The sequence below is a fragment of the Sarcophilus harrisii genome, chromosome 5 (genome assembly GCF_902635505.1).
Source record: "Sarcophilus harrisii chromosome 5, mSarHar1.11, whole genome shotgun sequence".
Classification (NCBI taxonomy): domain Eukaryota; kingdom Metazoa; phylum Chordata; class Mammalia; order Dasyuromorphia; family Dasyuridae; genus Sarcophilus; species Sarcophilus harrisii.
The window spans coordinates 6,476,312-6,493,799 of NC_045430.1; the positions used below are offsets into that span (position 1 = coordinate 6,476,312).

The 17,488-nt window shown below is 45.7% G+C and overlaps 1 protein-coding gene across 17 annotated transcripts in view; it reads right to left on the minus strand.

The window, feature by feature from the left end:
* Positions 1-1,170: 1,170 nt before the first annotated feature.
* The window catches only part of TTLL8 (tubulin tyrosine ligase like 8), a 67,733-nt gene continuing 51,415 nt past the window's right edge, over positions 1,171-17,488 (minus strand). For 13 of the 17 annotated variants that reach the window (XM_031939291.1, XM_031939278.1, XM_031939281.1 and 10 more), the window contains 6 exons: positions 15,517-15,952; positions 13,975-14,464; positions 6,427-6,557; positions 5,978-6,102; positions 4,792-4,859; positions 3,718-3,771 (listed from right to left, as the gene is read on the minus strand). In XM_031939291.1, coding sequence (XP_031795151.1) covers positions 6,013-6,102; positions 6,427-6,557; positions 13,975-14,464; positions 15,517-15,952 — 1,147 coding nt within the window. In that variant the 3' untranslated portion in view covers positions 3,718-3,771; positions 4,792-4,859; positions 5,978-6,012. Of the gene's footprint in view, positions 1,581-3,717; positions 3,772-4,791; positions 4,860-5,977; positions 6,103-6,426; positions 6,558-13,974; positions 14,465-15,516; positions 15,953-17,488 lie in introns of those variants that run through there. The other 4 variants (XM_031939285.1, XM_031939284.1, XM_012550391.2 and 1 more) reach the window with 4 other exon arrangements.

Consider the following 17,488-nt stretch of genomic DNA (forward strand, 5'->3'; position numbering starts at 1 on the left):
GCCCCTTTCTTCTAGTTGGGGCAGCGAGACCAAGGGGTGCCTCAGTGCCATCCCCTCCTGAAAGGTCAGAGGGGCAGCAGTCCACACCCCCGTTACCTCTCTCAAAAAATCTGCTCCAGAGGCGGCCTCCAGGGGGAAGTCACTGAAGCTGCTTTCTCATCTCTCCACCCTCCAGGACCTCCCCTGCTCAGGGGAGGAAGTAGGGCTGAAGTCCCTGCCAAACCAAAGCTTTCAGAGCTGCCTGAAAGGGCAAGTTGAAACAGAATGGAAGCGTGGCGTCGCATTTGCATAATTAATTTCTGGGGGAATTCCTCTCTGGAGAGGCCGGCCCCAATCCATCATCCCGTGAAGGAGTGCAGGACTCAGGAAGCTATCGGTTCTGGGAAGGAGGGAGACAGACACAGTCCGGGTACATCCACAGCTTGGCAGCAAGTGGTAGATTTAAAACAGACATCAAGGGGAACACGATGGGCCATGTGATCTCTGAGCCCCCTGTCAGACCAAACACTAGGATTGGCCCCTGAGGATAGGGCTCGGAATCTCAATGAAGGTGGCCTGGGAACTAGCTGGGATAGCCCTCCTCCCCACAATAGAGTTAGTCATTTTAGGGGCCATTGCTGGTTGGCCATATGCTAAAATGACAGCTCAGCTGGCCAATGATAGGAGACCTGGGCATGATTGATGGCTGGGTGAATGGAGAGAGGGACCAATGATGCCCCCCCTCCTTTTTCTGCTTCACATACCCCTCAACACTAAATGAGGTGCCAGATGAGCCTCTTTCAACCCTAGCACAAGCCTAAGGCCCTCCCCCAGGGATTTGAAGGGCAAGGAGGGGAGGGAACAGCACATCTCCACCTAGTTCCTGCCAAATTACCCGGATGTGATTGGAGCCCCAAGTGAGAGTTTTCACTCATGATCTAAAGACATCCTGGGACAGCAGGATGCTAGGGTCCTGCTTCTGGGTTCTTTCTCCCACAATTTACTCTGCCTCCAATGCTGGGAGGATGTCTCATTGGGGAGAGGGGATTCTGCTTTCAGAGATCCTCCCTACCCACCTCTGTGGTGCCAGTCCTGCCAGGGAGGGAAATGCCAGGCTCTCCACACTCCTCCTGAGCAGACTGCCCGATTCACTCACTCTCCGCGACCCTTCTCGCCCACAGACACACTCTACTCTGCCCTTTCTTTTGAGGCCTTTTACTTGGCACAGTAAGAGGCAGGGGGTAGGTAATAAGAGGATACACAGGACACAGGCTAACCCAGATCTTTCCCCCCGTGTCTGTCAGGACAGCCTGAGAAGGTCGATGGCCGCAATGGCAGAGTCCAAGGGAGCAGCGTGGATTCAAAGTCACCGATACAGAGAGCTGGGTGTTCCCCAGACTCCCTGAGGAGGAACGAAGGAGGATCTGCCAATAGTTCCCTTTGCTGCCGACAATCCTGGATCCTCCGCCACCCTGACGCCCACTGGTACGGAGCCCGAAGTCAATCGTTAGGAACTCCAAGGCAGACATTAATTTCACTCTGCTTGGCCAGGATGTAAACAAGTTCTGAAATGGGCAACCTTACATCTTAGTGTCTTCATTCTACAGAGGAGAGAAAGGGGAGGGAAGGAAAAATTGTATCCGACTGTCCCTGTCTCGAGAGGGTCCTCTCCCACATCTGCAATGAGAGGCTAGCTCTGTCCAAATCTAAGCACTTTTACCCCCTTTTGGTGACAGTCTCCTAACCATTTTTATAAACTTGGATTCATGGAGATGATTGGGATCTTCGAGGCTGGCACAGAAAGGTGTAAATCCCAGCCTGGGAGTAAGGCCAGTCCCTCCTGGCTCCCAACCTCTCCCTGGGGAAACACTCACTAGTCATTCATTGTCATACATGGCTCTAAGGAATGACATCCGAGGTGGGAGAAGCCCACTAGCTCATCTTTCAAAAGTGGGGAAACCAGACAGACTCTGATCTCTGTTGCCCTCTGGTCTTTGAAACTCAGAGCCAGAGTAACAACAATGGGACCCTGATCTCTGTTGCCCTCTGGTCTTTGGAACTCAGAGCCAGAGTAACAACAATAGGAAGATCACAGCTCCAGAACACAGAGGGTCAGAGCCAGAAGGGGCCCTACTGTCGGCCAACAGCTGATCTTGATAAGGAAAGAGGGCTGCAAATCACTGCAGTCTCATTGGATCCTCACAACACTCCAGTCTGGGAGGGCTCTATAATCACCCCCATTTTAGAGATGGGAAAACTGAGACCCAGTGGCAAAGTGACTTTTCCAGAGTCCACAGTAAATACCAGAAGCAAGATTCAAAAGCAAGTCTTTTCATCACTAAGTCCAGCCCTCTCCCCAGTACTATTGAGCTACATGATGAACAACAGGAAAGGAGTAACTTTCCAATGGGGAAAGAGCACTCTCTGAGGATAAGACAGTTTCCCAGAGCTTTAGTCCTGGCCCCAGGAAAATTTGGTTGATGACAAAGCTAATCCTTCCATCAAGGACATTTTTCTAGAATTTGACTGGAAAGCAAGTTGCAGCTCATTAGAACCCACTCATACCCCCAATTCCTTTGAGAGGTACACAAGGGTGTGGACAATCCAGATGAACCTGGGAAGAATACGATGACGCCATCCTAGCTATCCTGCACCCTATGTACTGCTTCCCACCATGGTACATCACTCCTCCTCACACCTGGAAAGCACCTGCTACAATGGCTTTTAGAAGCTGACCCGTAAATCTCCATTTCCTCCCCCCCTGCCCCTGTCCTCATTTCTGTCCAAAAAGACCCAATGCCACATAACGCCGAGATGTGAACAGAGTTTGAGACACATAAGTGGGAGTTTGAGGGAATGACCTCTGTGGTCCCTTCCAGCTCTACGCCTATGACCCCCACGATTCTGTAATGAGGCTGGCTGGTGCTCATTCATCAACATCCTGAAGGGTCACCCAACAGGGTCCATCAATACCAACACCAACAACACTTCCTACTGGTATCATGCCAGTTGGATAGGGGGAGGCAGAAAGATGGTGCTTTAAATCCCACATCCTGTTGGGACAAAGCTATCGCTTCCGGGTTGGCTCCTAGGGACCCGCTTGGCTGTGTGGCTGGACTTGTTTTGTGGCATTCCGCCCGAATCCAGCCTTTCCCCAAAGCAATCCAATCTCAAAACTCAGCAGGACAGAAACGCACGGGATGGTTTTGCTAGCCCAGCCCAACCGTTAAAAAGTATTGCGTGGAAAGCGTGCCATTCCCCTGAAATAGCTTCAAAAAAATTTTTCATACACAAGGTTGCTCATTTATATGAATGGGTTTTTTTTTTGCTTGTTTGTTTAAAAAAAAAAACACAATAAATCAGACTGTCTCGGAATCCATTTAGGTTGCTATAAATCTTCTAGGGAAAGTGGGTGTTTCAAAGGTTCCATAGGTTGCCCATCATTCTTGTGGATGAGCCATTCTGACCATTTAGAGGGACATAGGAGCTTCCTTGTAAGATTGTGGCACAAAAGGAGCTACAGCGCTTGCAGGTCTTTTCCATCTGGAACGTTCCTTTGCAAACGAGGCAGGGGGCTTGGACGCTGTTTGGCAAACCTGCAGAGAGGAAGATGGGAACCGGCTTGAAAAGCAGTGCAGGAAACCCAGGGCAGCCTGAGCTTGTCTAGACAGGATGCCCCGAAGCTGAGTTCTTTTCACAACAAACATTAAACAGACACTCACCATGTGTAGGGCTCTGTCCTGGAAGATTAAACATGAAAAATGGAGCTCCTGCCCTCAAAGAGCTTACAATCTAAAAGGAGAGATACGGCACAGGTACATGTAAGGGCGGGGCATTGAATGAACAATTCAAATCAATCATCCCCCCCACCCACTAAAACAAGTGACAAGAAACCCTTCGCACACCCTGCTCCCAATAAAAACAGCCTGCCTCCATTCTGGGCTTTAGAAAAATGGGCAAAAGTCCAGGAAGCTAGACAGATACCACTCAGGAGTCCATGTGGTGAAACCATGCAGTTGTTGTCCTTCATTTACAAAATATCCAACAGATTTTAGTAAGCCATGGTGGAGACCCTCTGAACTACGTGTGTGTGTGTGTGTGTGTGTGTGTGTGTGTGTGTGTGTGTGTGTGTGGATTTCTTAGGCTATATCCCATCCTACCATCAGTATCCCAGCAGCATCCTCAGATCAGTCCATGACCAAGCCCCCATTGGGAGACAAGGACTGGATGCAGACATGTATCTCTGCACTAGACCTTCTTGAGCCTTCCATAAAGGAGAGAAATGGACTTCCAACAAACAGGAACTCTGAGACCCTCCCTCCTCTATGCTTGTGGTCATGTGTAAGCTTTAAGTTTGAGCTTCTTCTGAACTCTGTATGTACTGTAGGAGAATGTGACACAGGGGTGGGTTTTTTGGAGGGGAGGGCTGTGTATTTTGTATTAACTATAGCATGTTAGCAAATACCCTCTCCCTAAAAACTAACTATGCCTGAGGAACTAAATCATTAGCACATTTACTCATGTGTTATAGCACTAGAAAAAATAAACCCCAGCCTCTCAAGGCTACTCTTAGAACCTCATGCTGTAGGCTGTGTTCAACTAGTGTTCTAGGGCTGTGTTTGTTAAGGCCTGTAGAAAATGGGACAATCACTGTAGAGCATGGACTAGGAGGTGGAACACCAGTGGCAAAGGAGACATGCAAAGGGAAGTTAGATGAGGGAGCAAGGAGTGAAGCCCGGGGGAAACTAGTCAATAGGGCACAGGACTTGAAGTCAGCAAGGTCTGAGTTCAAATCCCACTCCAGATACTTACTTGCTTTATGGCTCTGGACACAAGAGGGTTGGACTCTAAGGTCTATGGTCCTAAGATCTTGGGATGACCTAGAGACAAGGAAGCCCGAGGATGATTTTCCAGGATGCCCTCCCAATTGTTTTTCTTCTTGGATCTATCCCCACCCCCCTATAAAGAAAAGGTACTTCCTTTCTCCCTCCCTTCCTCCTTCCCTTTTTTCCTCCCTTCCTTCTTGAATTCTTCCTTCCCTCCCTTCCTCCTTTCCTTCCTTCTTTTCCTCATCCCTTCTTCCTTTCCTTCCTTCTTTCCCCCCCCATCCCTTATTTCCTTCCTTCCCTTTTCTCTCCCTTCCATCCTCTTTCCTTCCTTTCCCATCCTTTGTTCTTTCCTTTTCTTCCTCCTTCCCTTCCTTCTTTCCCTCCCCTCCCCTTCCCTTTCTTTTATTTTCTTCCTTTCCCTTCCCTTCCCTTTTCTTCCCTTCCCTTCCCTTCCCTTCCCTTTCTTTCCCTTCCTTTCCCTTTCCTTTCCTTTCCTTCCCTTTCTTTTCCTCCCCTTTCCTTCCCTCCTTCCTTGCCTCCTCTTCCACAAGTCCTGAGATAGAAATTTTTAGGACCTCGGGTGAGGAAGCAGCTGCATCTCAGGGGAAGAGAGATCAAGGGGCAGTGAGCTTTGCTTTGAGAAATGACTCATGAATAAAATCGGACTTCACTCAGGCAACATTTACACACAAAACCATGTAAGAACCATCATCGCATTGATCATTGGTCCCAAGATTCCTCCTTAACATCTCTGGCAACAGAAACCATTCTTTAAATTTGGAGATTCACAAGGCAATTTAAGTTAGATCCATCCAACAATTCCCATTCCACAATCACCAGTTGAGCCCCTCTGATAGCTCATAATATACACCATTCTAGGTGTTGGGGGTAAAAAGACAGGAACATGAAAAGAAATCGTCCTTCCTCCAAGCTCAGAAGGGGAAGAAGTGCAAGTCTTTTTACACGGGGCCTGGTGGCAGCATTTGGGCCTGCCCAGGGAAACCCCAAGCCTTAGACTGTTCATTACAGAAGCAGAAAAGAGAGACAGAAGTCACCCTGGGAGGGCTGGACGGGGAACCCCAAGGGGAGGAAAGGGGGGGCAGATGCTTGGAAAGAGCATTGTGGGGGGGAGAACGGAAGGGGGAGGGAGGGCAGTGCGGGAAGCTCACTGTATACACCCCGGCCCCCAGGGGCTGTTTGCGAGTCAGCGTCGCCCTCTTCTGGGCCATTGAAGAGCGTTCTGGCTTCCAGTCCCAGAAAATCTGTTCCCCAACCTGGGCGTCAGTTGCTTCACCTGCAAAGTGAGGATTCTCAAGTTCTCTTCCAGCCTTGGCGCCTCTGAGATCCTCTCCTCCTCGAGCCCTCTCTCTGCATAATGTGCCCGGTGGGAGATGGTGGCCGCCTCTTGCTGATTTTGAAGTTGGAACTTCCTTCTAGCTAATCAATGTGTCAGCCTGGCCAGGGACAAGGGCCGAAGCAGCCCGCTTTTGGCAGCCACCATGTCTCCTCTCTGGTGACGGTGACTTTAGGTAAGGGTCTTGTCCGTTATCTCATGCTGGGCCTAAGAAGGGCCCTCAGAGGGACGGGAAGCCGGGGCTAGCCCTCTCAACCATCCTACCTCCATCATCACCGAGGGCCGGTGGGTGACTGATTCAGGCAGACACATGCGTGGGTGCTCACTCACTGGGGTCGCCGGCTTCCTGCAGGACTGGGGGGACAATTTCAGCAAGGTCTGGCGATGCTCAGAACCTGTTGTCAGAAAGACGAGAGCCATATATCCTAGCGTTCCATTTCCCGGGGCATCACTGAGCCCACTGGCAGTCACAAAAAAGGAAAAAGGAAAAAAGATGTCTTGCTTCCTCTGCCTTCAGTCTCTCAATCAGTTCTATTGATCCATGTGATCTTCAGTGACTTCAGCAATCACTGATTAAACACCTATCGCTTCCAAGAAACAGAGCCCTCAAGGAGAACATGGTCTAATAGATGAGGATGAGAATCTGAACAAGTATACAAATAACTGGATTGTTCGCATTTTTCTTACCTGTGCAGTTCATGTACGTCCCTCTTATTACACGATGGCCCCAGGCCGAGGAATAACCGTATAAGGAATTCCCAACGAGTGGGGACAGAAGGGTTTTGGCCAGTCAGTCCATCGATAAAGGGGGAAACGTTTATCTAGCACCTACTACATGCCAGGCACTATGTGAATGTTTGCTCCCCGACAAACCTGGGCGGTGGGTGCTTTATTGATCTCCATTTCACATCCAGGAAATGAAGGCAAACGGGTGAAGTGGTTTGCCCAGGATTAGTAAGTTACACTCAGTAAGTATCAAAGTCTAGATTTGAATGCTCTGCTCACTACATCATCTAGCTGCCTGAATAAACATTTATTAAGCACCTATTAAGTACAGAGGGATAGAAAGAAAAGAATTCGTAATCTCATGGAGAAAAGATTCTGAAAAGCATAGGGGATGGAGAAGAAAGGGTACTCGGGGGGCATGATAAAAGTCTTACAGCCAGATGTAAAATGATGTGATAGACAAAATAGAAAATTTCGATTATACCAAACTGAAAAGTTTTTGTACAAACAAAACTAATGCAGACAAGATTAGAAGGGAAGCAATAAACTGGGAAAATATTTTTACACTCAAAGGTTCTGATAAAGGCCTCATTTCCAAAATATATAGAGAATTAATTCTAATTTATAAAAAAATCAAGCCATTCTCCAATTGAAAAAGGTCAAAGGATATGAACAGACAATTCTCAGATGAAGAAATTGAAACTATTTCTAGTCATATGAAAAGATGCTCCAAGTCATTATTAATCAGAGAAATGCAAATTAAGACAACTCTAAGATACCACTACACACCTGTCAGATTGGCTAAGATGACAGGAAAAAATAATGATGATTGTTGGAGGGGATGTGGGAAAACTGGGACATTGATGCATTGTTGGTGGAGTTGTGAACGAATCCAACCATTTTGGAGAGTAGTTTGGAACTATGCTCAAAAAGTTATCAAACTGTGCATACCCTTTGATCCAGCAGTGTTACTACTGGGATTATATCCCGAAGAGATTATAAAGAAGGGAAAGGGACCTGTATGTGCACGAATGTTTGTGGCAGCCCTTTTTGTAGTGGCTAAAAACTGGAAACTGAATGGATGTCCATCAATTGGAGAATGGCTGAATAAATTGTGGTATATGAATATTATGGAATATTACTGTTCTGTAAGAAATGACCAACAGGATGATTTCAGAAAGGCCTGGAGAGACTTACACGAACTGATGCTGAGTGAAATGAGCAGGACCAGGAGATCATTATATACTTCAACAACAATACTATATGATGACCAGTTCTGATGGACCAGGCCATCCTCAGCAACGAGATCAACCAAATCATTTCCAATGGAGCAGTAATGAACTGAACCAGCTATGCCCAGAAAAAGAACTCTGGAGATGACTAAAAACCATTACATTGAATTCCCAATCCCTATATTTATGCACACCTGCATTTTTGATTTCCTTCACAAGCCCATTGTACAATATTTCAGAGTCTCATTCTTTTTGTACAGCAAAATAACGTTTTGGTCAGGTATACTTATTGTGTATCTAATTTATATTTTAATATATTTAACATCTAGTGGTCATCCTGCCATCTAGGGGAGGGGGGGGGGGGGGGGTAAGAGGTGAAAAATTGGAACAAGAGGTTTGGCAATTGTTAATGCTGTAAAGCTACCCATGTATATATCCTGTAAATAAAAGGCTATTAAATAAAAAAAATCTAAAGAGAAAAAAAAATGATGTGATAGATGCCCTGCTCCTCCTCCTTAAGTGACAGATCTAGGCAAAGGCTTCTGATAGCCACCCTTGACCTGCTCCAAGGAGAGGAAAAATGCCCATGAAGAAGCTCCCATTAGGTCTGTCCTTCCTTGAAATGGTGAAGTTGGCACTGGACCCCTCACCCTTATTTAGAGGATTTTCCATCAAACCCTCCTTGGTGAACTTGATTCTTATTGGTTTTGGACCCCAATATTACAGGAGAAGAAAGTTTTAGAGTATAAGAGAAGGTCATGTTCCCTTATAAAGCAGAGCTCCCAAATGATGGGCTTGCTTTGGGGTAAATTAGGGGTACTGAGGACACTTTTTCTACTTCCTTCCTCATGAGATTATGGACAGGAAAGCTCTTTGAAAAAGAGAATAGCCTGGGGTGAGGCAAGCAGCAGGAGCCCTCATGTCCTCAGAGGTGCTTTTCAGGCAGGGGTATGTGAATAAGCCTCACAAATGAGCACTGGCAAGCCTCAAGTGGCAGCTGTGCCATATCCTTCCCAGGTCCTATCATCTCATGTGCACCTCAACCAAAGTGGTATTTGGTCATGAGGAGGTCATCACCTACTTCCTCTTCCTTCAGGGATTTGGGATTCTGGGGAAGTGTGAAGGACTCAGATCATCACCTCATATCCTAATCCTTTTCTTCTACTACAAATAGTAGACATTTTATCCACCTGGGCAATAGAATCTGTAAAAAGAATACTGGCTGGCTAGTGGCTTGTCCCAGGGGTTGTGCTATAAGAACCCCGTTGAAAGGATCGCAAGATAAGATTACAGACACAGATGAGAATATTGCCATTTATAGAGTCTATGGAGTCCACGTCATATTTTCCTCAACCTTTTCTAATTCTGCAATGACAGCACATGGCATCAGATCCTCTGGACTCCTTCAAGCCTTGACCCTTTGAGCTCAGGAGCTTCCCTCCCCCTGGTTAAGGACCATGAAATTCATTTATGGAGATACTTTCTGAGGACACTCTGGCTTCCCAGCCCCAAACTGGCTCCCGTGGTCTGGTCTGACGCTTTCCCTCAATGCATATCAGTTTGTTTTGCTGGATTAGTCTCCTTTTCTACCTGCTGGTCTTCTAATCCAAGTGGGCATCTGATGATTCTGGTCATCACTCCCATCCTAGGGAAAGTAGATTATTGGCAGCAGAATGTTTAGCCTGTCCTTGATTTGAAATGTGAAAACCTCCATGAATCCCTGGACCAGAAGTCCACAGCACCCCTGAATGAGTTGTACAATATCCTCTAACAGACGGTCCTCCATTTGCTCAATATTTGCTCAATATACTCTAACAAATGGTCCTTCAGTCTTTGCTCAAAACCCCCCCCTGAGGGGGAACCTGCCATTTTAGGAATCCGCAGGCCTTTCGAAGTCTGTGTCTCCTTCCATTCAGTTTATGTTGATCCTCATGACTTCTGGTTCTCGAATCCCTCTCTTCCACATGACAGTCCTTTAAAATGTAACAATAGCTCTTATGTTGTCCTCTCCAAATCCTTTTCTCCCTAGGATAGTCATCTTCAGGGCCTTCAATCACTCTTGATATACAGCACAAACTTAACTCATCCCCTTATTCAAATTTCCCTTCTCTGGATGCTCCCCAGATTACTGATCCAACTTCTGATGAGGTTTGATCGGCACCTAGGACAGTGGGAACCCTTCACGCCACCCCAACTTTGTTTCTCTTTAATGGAGCCTAAAGACAGCATTCCACGTTAGAACAACCAGATCTCTGGCTCAGATTGATGGATTTCCTCATCTTTCTTCATATGCAATTGAGGTAGGTCCCAGCTCCAAGTAAATCAGCTTCCTTGACCACAGGACAAAAACTCTGTTGAATGGCTCCATTTCATTGACTACAGAAAATGGCAAATTCTTCAATTCCAGAGTAAGCATTTATGGCGCAAAATCAACTCTGTGCCAGGTTCTGACATCCTGAGACAAAAGCCAAGCAACTCTTGCCCTCAGAGAGCTTATATACTAGGACAATCGTGTAAAATGCATAAGTGTGTGTACATATCCATAAAATAAAAATGAAGTCATTTATCAAAAGGAAGACCTTACAAATGAGCTAATCTAGATTAAATACTGCCCCCCCCCACTGAAATAACTGGACTTACATGACAATTCAGGGACATACACTTTGTAATCAATTGCTCTAAAAGTTTGTGGACATTATATATATACAAGCTTGGATTGCTCCTAGAGATACATGGGGCTGCCTGGGGAAGCACCATGGCAAATCCTCCCTCCCATCTTTGCCAAGCATGCATTCACAGGGCCCCCACTACCCACCAAGGAGATATTTGGAGCCAAATGATGCCCACCTTTAGAATATTTTAGTGCATTCAGGAAGAGAAAATAAAATCTTAGAAAACCTAAAACAAAACCTCATCTATCTTACAAAAAGAAATTGAACAAATGTTCAGAGAGTTCCCTAAGAAAAAATCCCAGGATTCAATAGATTCACAAGTGAATTCAAACATTTAAGGAACAATTAATTCTAATATGAGACAAATTTCACAAAACCAGGCAAAAAGAAATCCTACCAAATTCCTTTTATGACCCAAATAAGTGCTGATACTTAAACCAGGAAGAGCAAATTATTTACAAAAGTAGGCAAAAAGAAAATCTAACAGATTCTTTGCCAACACCAAAATAAGGTGTTGATACTTAAACTAGGAAGAGCAAACACTGAAAAAGAAAATAATAGACAAATGCCCTCCTCTATATGAAGACAATGAAACATTTTAAATAAAATATTTTATGTAAAACCAAGAAGACTATGTATCCCAAAGATGATACATTATGACCAAGTAAGATTGATATCAAGAATGTAGGGCTGGTTCAATATTAGGAAAACTACCAGTAAAATCTGACCATATCGGTAATAAAAACAACAAAAACTATATTCTGCTATAAGATGCAGAAAATTTTCAACAAAATTCAACACTCATTTCTATTAAAAACACTAGAAAACACAAGAATCAATGGAGCTTTCTTTAAAATAATAAGTAATATTTATCCAAAACCACAAGTAAATATTATCTCTACTGCAGATAAGCTAGAAGCCTTCCAAATAAGATAAGATTTGGATAAAGCAAAGATGTCCATTATCACCACTATTATTTAATATTGTGCTAGAAACACTAGCTATAGCAACAAGAAAAGAAAAAAGAAATCAAAGGAATTAAGATAGACAACAAGGAAATAAAACTATCACTTTTTGCAGATGTTATGATAGGACATTTAGAGGATGCTAGAGAATGTTAAGGGCCCCCCAAACTTGTCTTCTGGAGCTGCCATATTTCCATAACACTGGACCTGAAGGATGCAGGAGCCCTGAAAAAAAAAAGTGACTTTTGCCATTGCCTTGTTCCTCTCCTTCTGGAGGGGATTAGTCCTTAGGTATCAGCACCTTGCCCTTTTCCCTATAATTTAAATATCCAATACTTTCCCTGCACTGCTGAATTGCTTTTACCTTCATAGGCGGTCTCCATGCACATTCATTTCCTTTGTAATAAATCCAATTCAATACGTGTCTCATGGACTTGTGATACTTTTTTGGTTAACAAGAATCAATTTAAAAACTAATTGAAGTGATCAATCACTTCAGCAAAGTTGCAGGATATAAAACAAACCCACACAAACCATCAGCATGTCTATATATTACCAACAAAGAATAGGAGAAAGAAATAGAGAAATTCCATTTAAAGTAACTACAGACAATATAAAATACTTGGGAGTCTATCTGCCAAGACAATCCCGGGAACTATATGAAGATAATTGCAAAATACTCCTATGAACTGATACGGAGTGAACCAGGAGAACAATATGCACAATTAATAGCAATATTACATGATGATGAATTGTGAATGACTTAGCTATTCTCAGCAATACAATGATCCAAAGGACTCATGAAGAAAAATGCGATCCACTTCCAGAAAAAGAATTGATGGAGTGTGATGCAGATCGGAGCAGATAATTTTTTGCTTTATTTTTCTTGGGTTGTTTTTTTCTCTGGTGGGGGGAGGATATTTGTTCTTTCACAACACAACAAATATGGAAATATGTTTTGTATGACTGTAACGTGTATAATATATCAAATTGCTTGTCTTCTCAATGGTGAGGGAAGAGAGAGAGAATTTGGAACTCAAAAATTTTTTAAAATGGATGCTTAAATTTTTTTCTTATATGTAATTGGGAAAAATAAACATTTTCACTTTAAAAAATGCATCCCAGACCAGAAACCACAGCCACATGCACAGAATTTCAAATAATCAGGAACGCTTAAGTTTCCTCATTGACCATCAATAATCACAATGGCAGAATAATCACAACAATTGACCACTGGCTTTCAGGATCCAAGAGGACTGGACTTAAGAGTCAAATCCTGGGCTCAGACATTTACTAACTGTGTGACATTGAGGATGACACTTCATTCCACTCAGTCTCAGTGTCCCCATCTGTACAATGGGATATGTAGAGCATCTAGCTCCTAGGTTTGCTATGAGGATCAAAGCAAATACACAGACATTACAGATATATACATGCATACATACAGAGTATATGCTCATATGTAATACACGTGTGTATAGATAACAAATGTAGAAGCACATATGCACATGTATTTATTTTGGTGCATTATACACATAACTCATGCATGTATACTTAGGTCCAACACTTCACCGTATATCTGCCACGGGCAATACATGTGTGTATGTGTGTATTATTAACACGTGTATAGACTGCACATCAACAATACCACATACAGAGATGGTACTTTCCCAAGCTTAAAGAACTGTATGAATGCAAATGCTGCTGCTGCTGACTGTCCCAGACTATCCCGGACTGTCCCTGAGTTTAACAAAGGAAGGTAACTGAGCCCCAGAGAGGGCAGGGATCTTATCTTAAGGTACTCACGAGAGTTTGAATCTGAACCCAAGCCTTCTCCCTCGAGATCCCAGGCTCGGTCCACTGCCCTGAGCTTCCTTCCCCACAGAGTATCCAGAGTTCTCATGTTCCCAAACCCCGCAGCAGAGCAGGGCAGGTGCACAGGCATTCGAGGCTCATTTGTACAGAGCTGGCCCTGGGATTTCCCCAAGGCTCTCCCAAGCATCATGAGATAGATAGGAGTCAAGTCCAGATGGGGGATGATTATTTTAACGATGAGGAAAGGGGAGCTCCGAGAAGTGTCAGTGATCCGGCAGCTGCCCCAAGCACCTTGTGCTGGGCCCTCCTGGGTGTCCAGAGGGTCCCCTGGAGAGCCCGAGATTGCTTGGGGCACTGATAGTGAGTGGGGTGGGGTGGGGGAAGGAATGTAGCAAAGGTTACCTGAGCCTTTGGGGGGCTGGAACACAGGGTTCTCCAAGGACCGGATGCTCTGCAGCACAGAAGCAATGGAGGCCGTACTTAACATATTTGGCTCTTCAAGCTTTGTGGTCTTGGCTCTGGGAAACACAGATTTATGGGAAATATTTTCTAGGTGCCGAATTGCAAAAGAAGGAAATTCCATATTGCCGAGGGCCTTCGTGTAGACTGAGTTGATCTTGTATGCTCTCCCTGACCCTCTCTTCATAGGCATCGGTAAGATGCAGGGATGTCCCTTGTCTTCCCTTGATTTCGCGTCCTGCTTGGGAGATGGCGTCTGCTCAGATGATGTGTGCTGGGTGCTGAAGCATCTGCTGCGCAGCATGTGCCCTGCTGGCAGGGGGCTCCCGAGGCTGATGTTGGCAATGGGAGTCATGTGTCTTCTTCCTTTCTGGATGCTGAAGCCCTCAACAAAGAGGTTGGAGCCATTGAATGGGGGCAGCTCAACAGCAGGCTGGGGAGAGACAAAAACCGGTCTGAGTAAGTGTCTGCACTGGGGAGTGGGTCTACAATGTGATGGGGGCCATCTACAGTCAATAAGGCAGACAGGGCTGGATCTCGACTGCTATCTGTCATGGGAAAGTACCAAGAGAAACAGAGCCCTTGTGGGCTGCCCCATCCTCCAAAGGCCTGAGGATAGAGAATCAGATTCCTCCTTGTCAGTCCCAGGGTTCCTGGACCTCTGAAGGAAAATGCATCCAACCCCTGAAAGGTCATCTCCAAACTACCCAATTGGTTTCTCCTTCCTCCTTGCAAGTTGCCCTCTCAGGTGCCCTTCCCTTTCCCTAGATCTATCCAGCTGTGGGCAGGCAGGCAGAGACACGGCCCGCCTTTAGCATGAGTTGCTCGCCCAGGAGGGCACAGCCCGAGGTGCCTGGGAAAGGCCCTCTCTTAAGAGAGATTTAATCTAGTTAATAATAAGGACAGCATCTAAAGCTCTTCCAGCCCTATATTCTTGGATTTCTCTTTCATCAAGCCTTTATTGCACAAAACCCTGGGGTGGGTGAGGGTGAAAATCCACGATCCTCTGCACTCATACAATTCAGGAAATGAAGATGTGGAAGCGGGCAAAAGTGCTCATGATGAGCTGGCTTTTATACAACACTTGGTAATTTCATAACCTTTGCATGAATTAATCTCAATGGATCCTCCCACCCGTAGGAGTCAGGACTACAGGGTTTCTTAATTAAAAACTGTCTGCGGTAGAACTGAGCCTCACCCTGTGCTCAGCACTCTTAGCACTATGTCAAATACTGTCCTCGGGGCATAATAATGATGCAAGTGCCCTCCAAACCCAGGAAGGCTCCCTGGGCTTTGGGAACTGGAGGAGGTTTGGGGAAGTGAGAAGCCCATTGTGTTCAGAGTATCCCACAGGTTGCAGTGAGCGCCAATCTAAAGACACTGGACCCCATTCCTTCTCCCAAAGTCATTCCCCCCCAGAGATCTTTGAACTGACATCTGGCTAGTGCGGAATTCACCTTAGGACTGCAGAGTCCCATAGCTTACTTGTTTCCATAGCAGTTCAAAGTTGCCAATGTCACAGTTCCGGTCGGTTTTTCTGTCCACGACGACCTTGATGGTATCCTCTTGTACTTGGGCACAAAGCTGTGCTGTGACTGGCGTGGATGGGAACATGGTGGGGCTGGAGTTAATCTCGATAAGCCATGGCTTGAAATCCTTGCCAAGGATGAAGTCGGCTCCATAGAGCTCAAAGCTGTTTTTGCGGGCTTCCACATGGTCCTGGGCCACCTTCATGGTGTGGGTGATGGCCTTCTTCATGGACGGGTAGATGATGTTGTGCCAGACGTGGCCACGGCCCCGCTTCTGCAAATACTCCTGGAACTTGGTGCTGGTCCACATGTTGTAGCAGGGGAGCAAAGGACTACGGTCCTTGGCATTCTTAAAGTGCTTCTGGATGGAGTTATTACAAAGATGAATAGCGCTGAAAGGAACACACGAGGCAGTTGTCAGAACCATGAGGGCTCCCCCACCCCCAGACCTAGAGCCTCCAGCATCAGCCCTCCAGTCTCTGGGCACTGCTGAGAGCTCGGGGCCTCCACTCAAAAAAGGAACCCCCATAGTCTTGATGAGGGCCAAGGGGCCCTGACTAGGGATCACTGAGATTTCGCCATCCTTGCTGCCACTAATTCACAAAGACCTTCCTAAAGCTGACCCCCTGGGACTGACCTTCAGCTCCCTTCCCTGGGTCACAGGCAGTCACAGATGGAACCACTCCCCTGTGAGGGAGGAGGCAGGTGCCAGATGTGACCTCCTCCTCTGCCAGATCCAACACCCTATGGAGCTACTCTTCAAGCCCCTGGTGGCAGGGCAGTCAGGAATGGTCAGGCAGGAAGTTAGTTTTCAGATAGTTCACCAGGAAAAGCAAAAACAAGGTCTACCTCTTCAGTCTACACTCTCTCTCCCTCCCTTCCTCCCTCCCTCCTCTCTCTCTCTCTATCTCTCTCTCTCTCTCTCTCTCTCTCTCTCTCACACACACACACACACACACACACACACACACACACACTTACATTTTTAGTATTGATAAGTTAACTCCAAAGAAGGGGCTTATAGAACAACTCTGTTTGGTTCAAAGAGAAAGGTGTGGCAGCAAGTTTCTGTCAATAAAATACTCGTGACTGATGGAGAATACCAAAATCTCTATGGATACCCTTTCTAAACATGGCCACAGCACCTTCCACCACCAGCAATGGATTTTATATTCACAATGAAACTGGCTTTAAACAAACAAATTGTGAGGGTTCAATCCAGCTCCTACTCTAAATGAAATCAAGTGTATAGACTCCTAATTGTGAATCACAAACACCCCAGGCATCAGAAAACCAAGATAAAAGCTGTGAGGGCATCTCTTGGATGTGTGTGTTCAAGTATTTACAGATTCCTACAAGGATCAGGGAAGACATTTTAAAAAAATGATGGTCTCTGCCCTCAAAAAACCGAGAGTCTTCTGGGAGCAGGGCAGGGCCAGGCTATGACATGGATGCAGATAAGCAGAGTGTGAGGTAGTGCTATGAGCAGGGAGGGGAGTAAACGGAGGCTCCAGGCAAAGAGCCAAGGGAAAATCCAAGGTGAGAAAATATTCCTCTGGGGAAATGAGAGAAGACTTAGCTAATTTAATGTAAGAAGACTTTGAAGTCAGAGGCAAGGAAAGAGCAAAGTTCAGGACCATGGGGGAACAAAGAAGGGAGACAGCTTAGAAGCAGGATGGTATAGGGGAGAGAGAGGTGGCTCTGGGAGTCACAAATCCCGAGTTTAAATTTGCCCTTCTGCTGACTCTACTGTGATCTTGGGTCTCAGTTTTCATATGTGTAAAGTGAGAAGCTGGACTGGATGGAATATAGAGTGTATCACAAAAAGGAAAAAGGAGATGGAGACAGACTATGGTGAGCTAGGTCACCATTCATGACCCTTAGTAGCTCACCATAGTCTGTCTCCATCTCCTTTTTCCTTTTTGTGA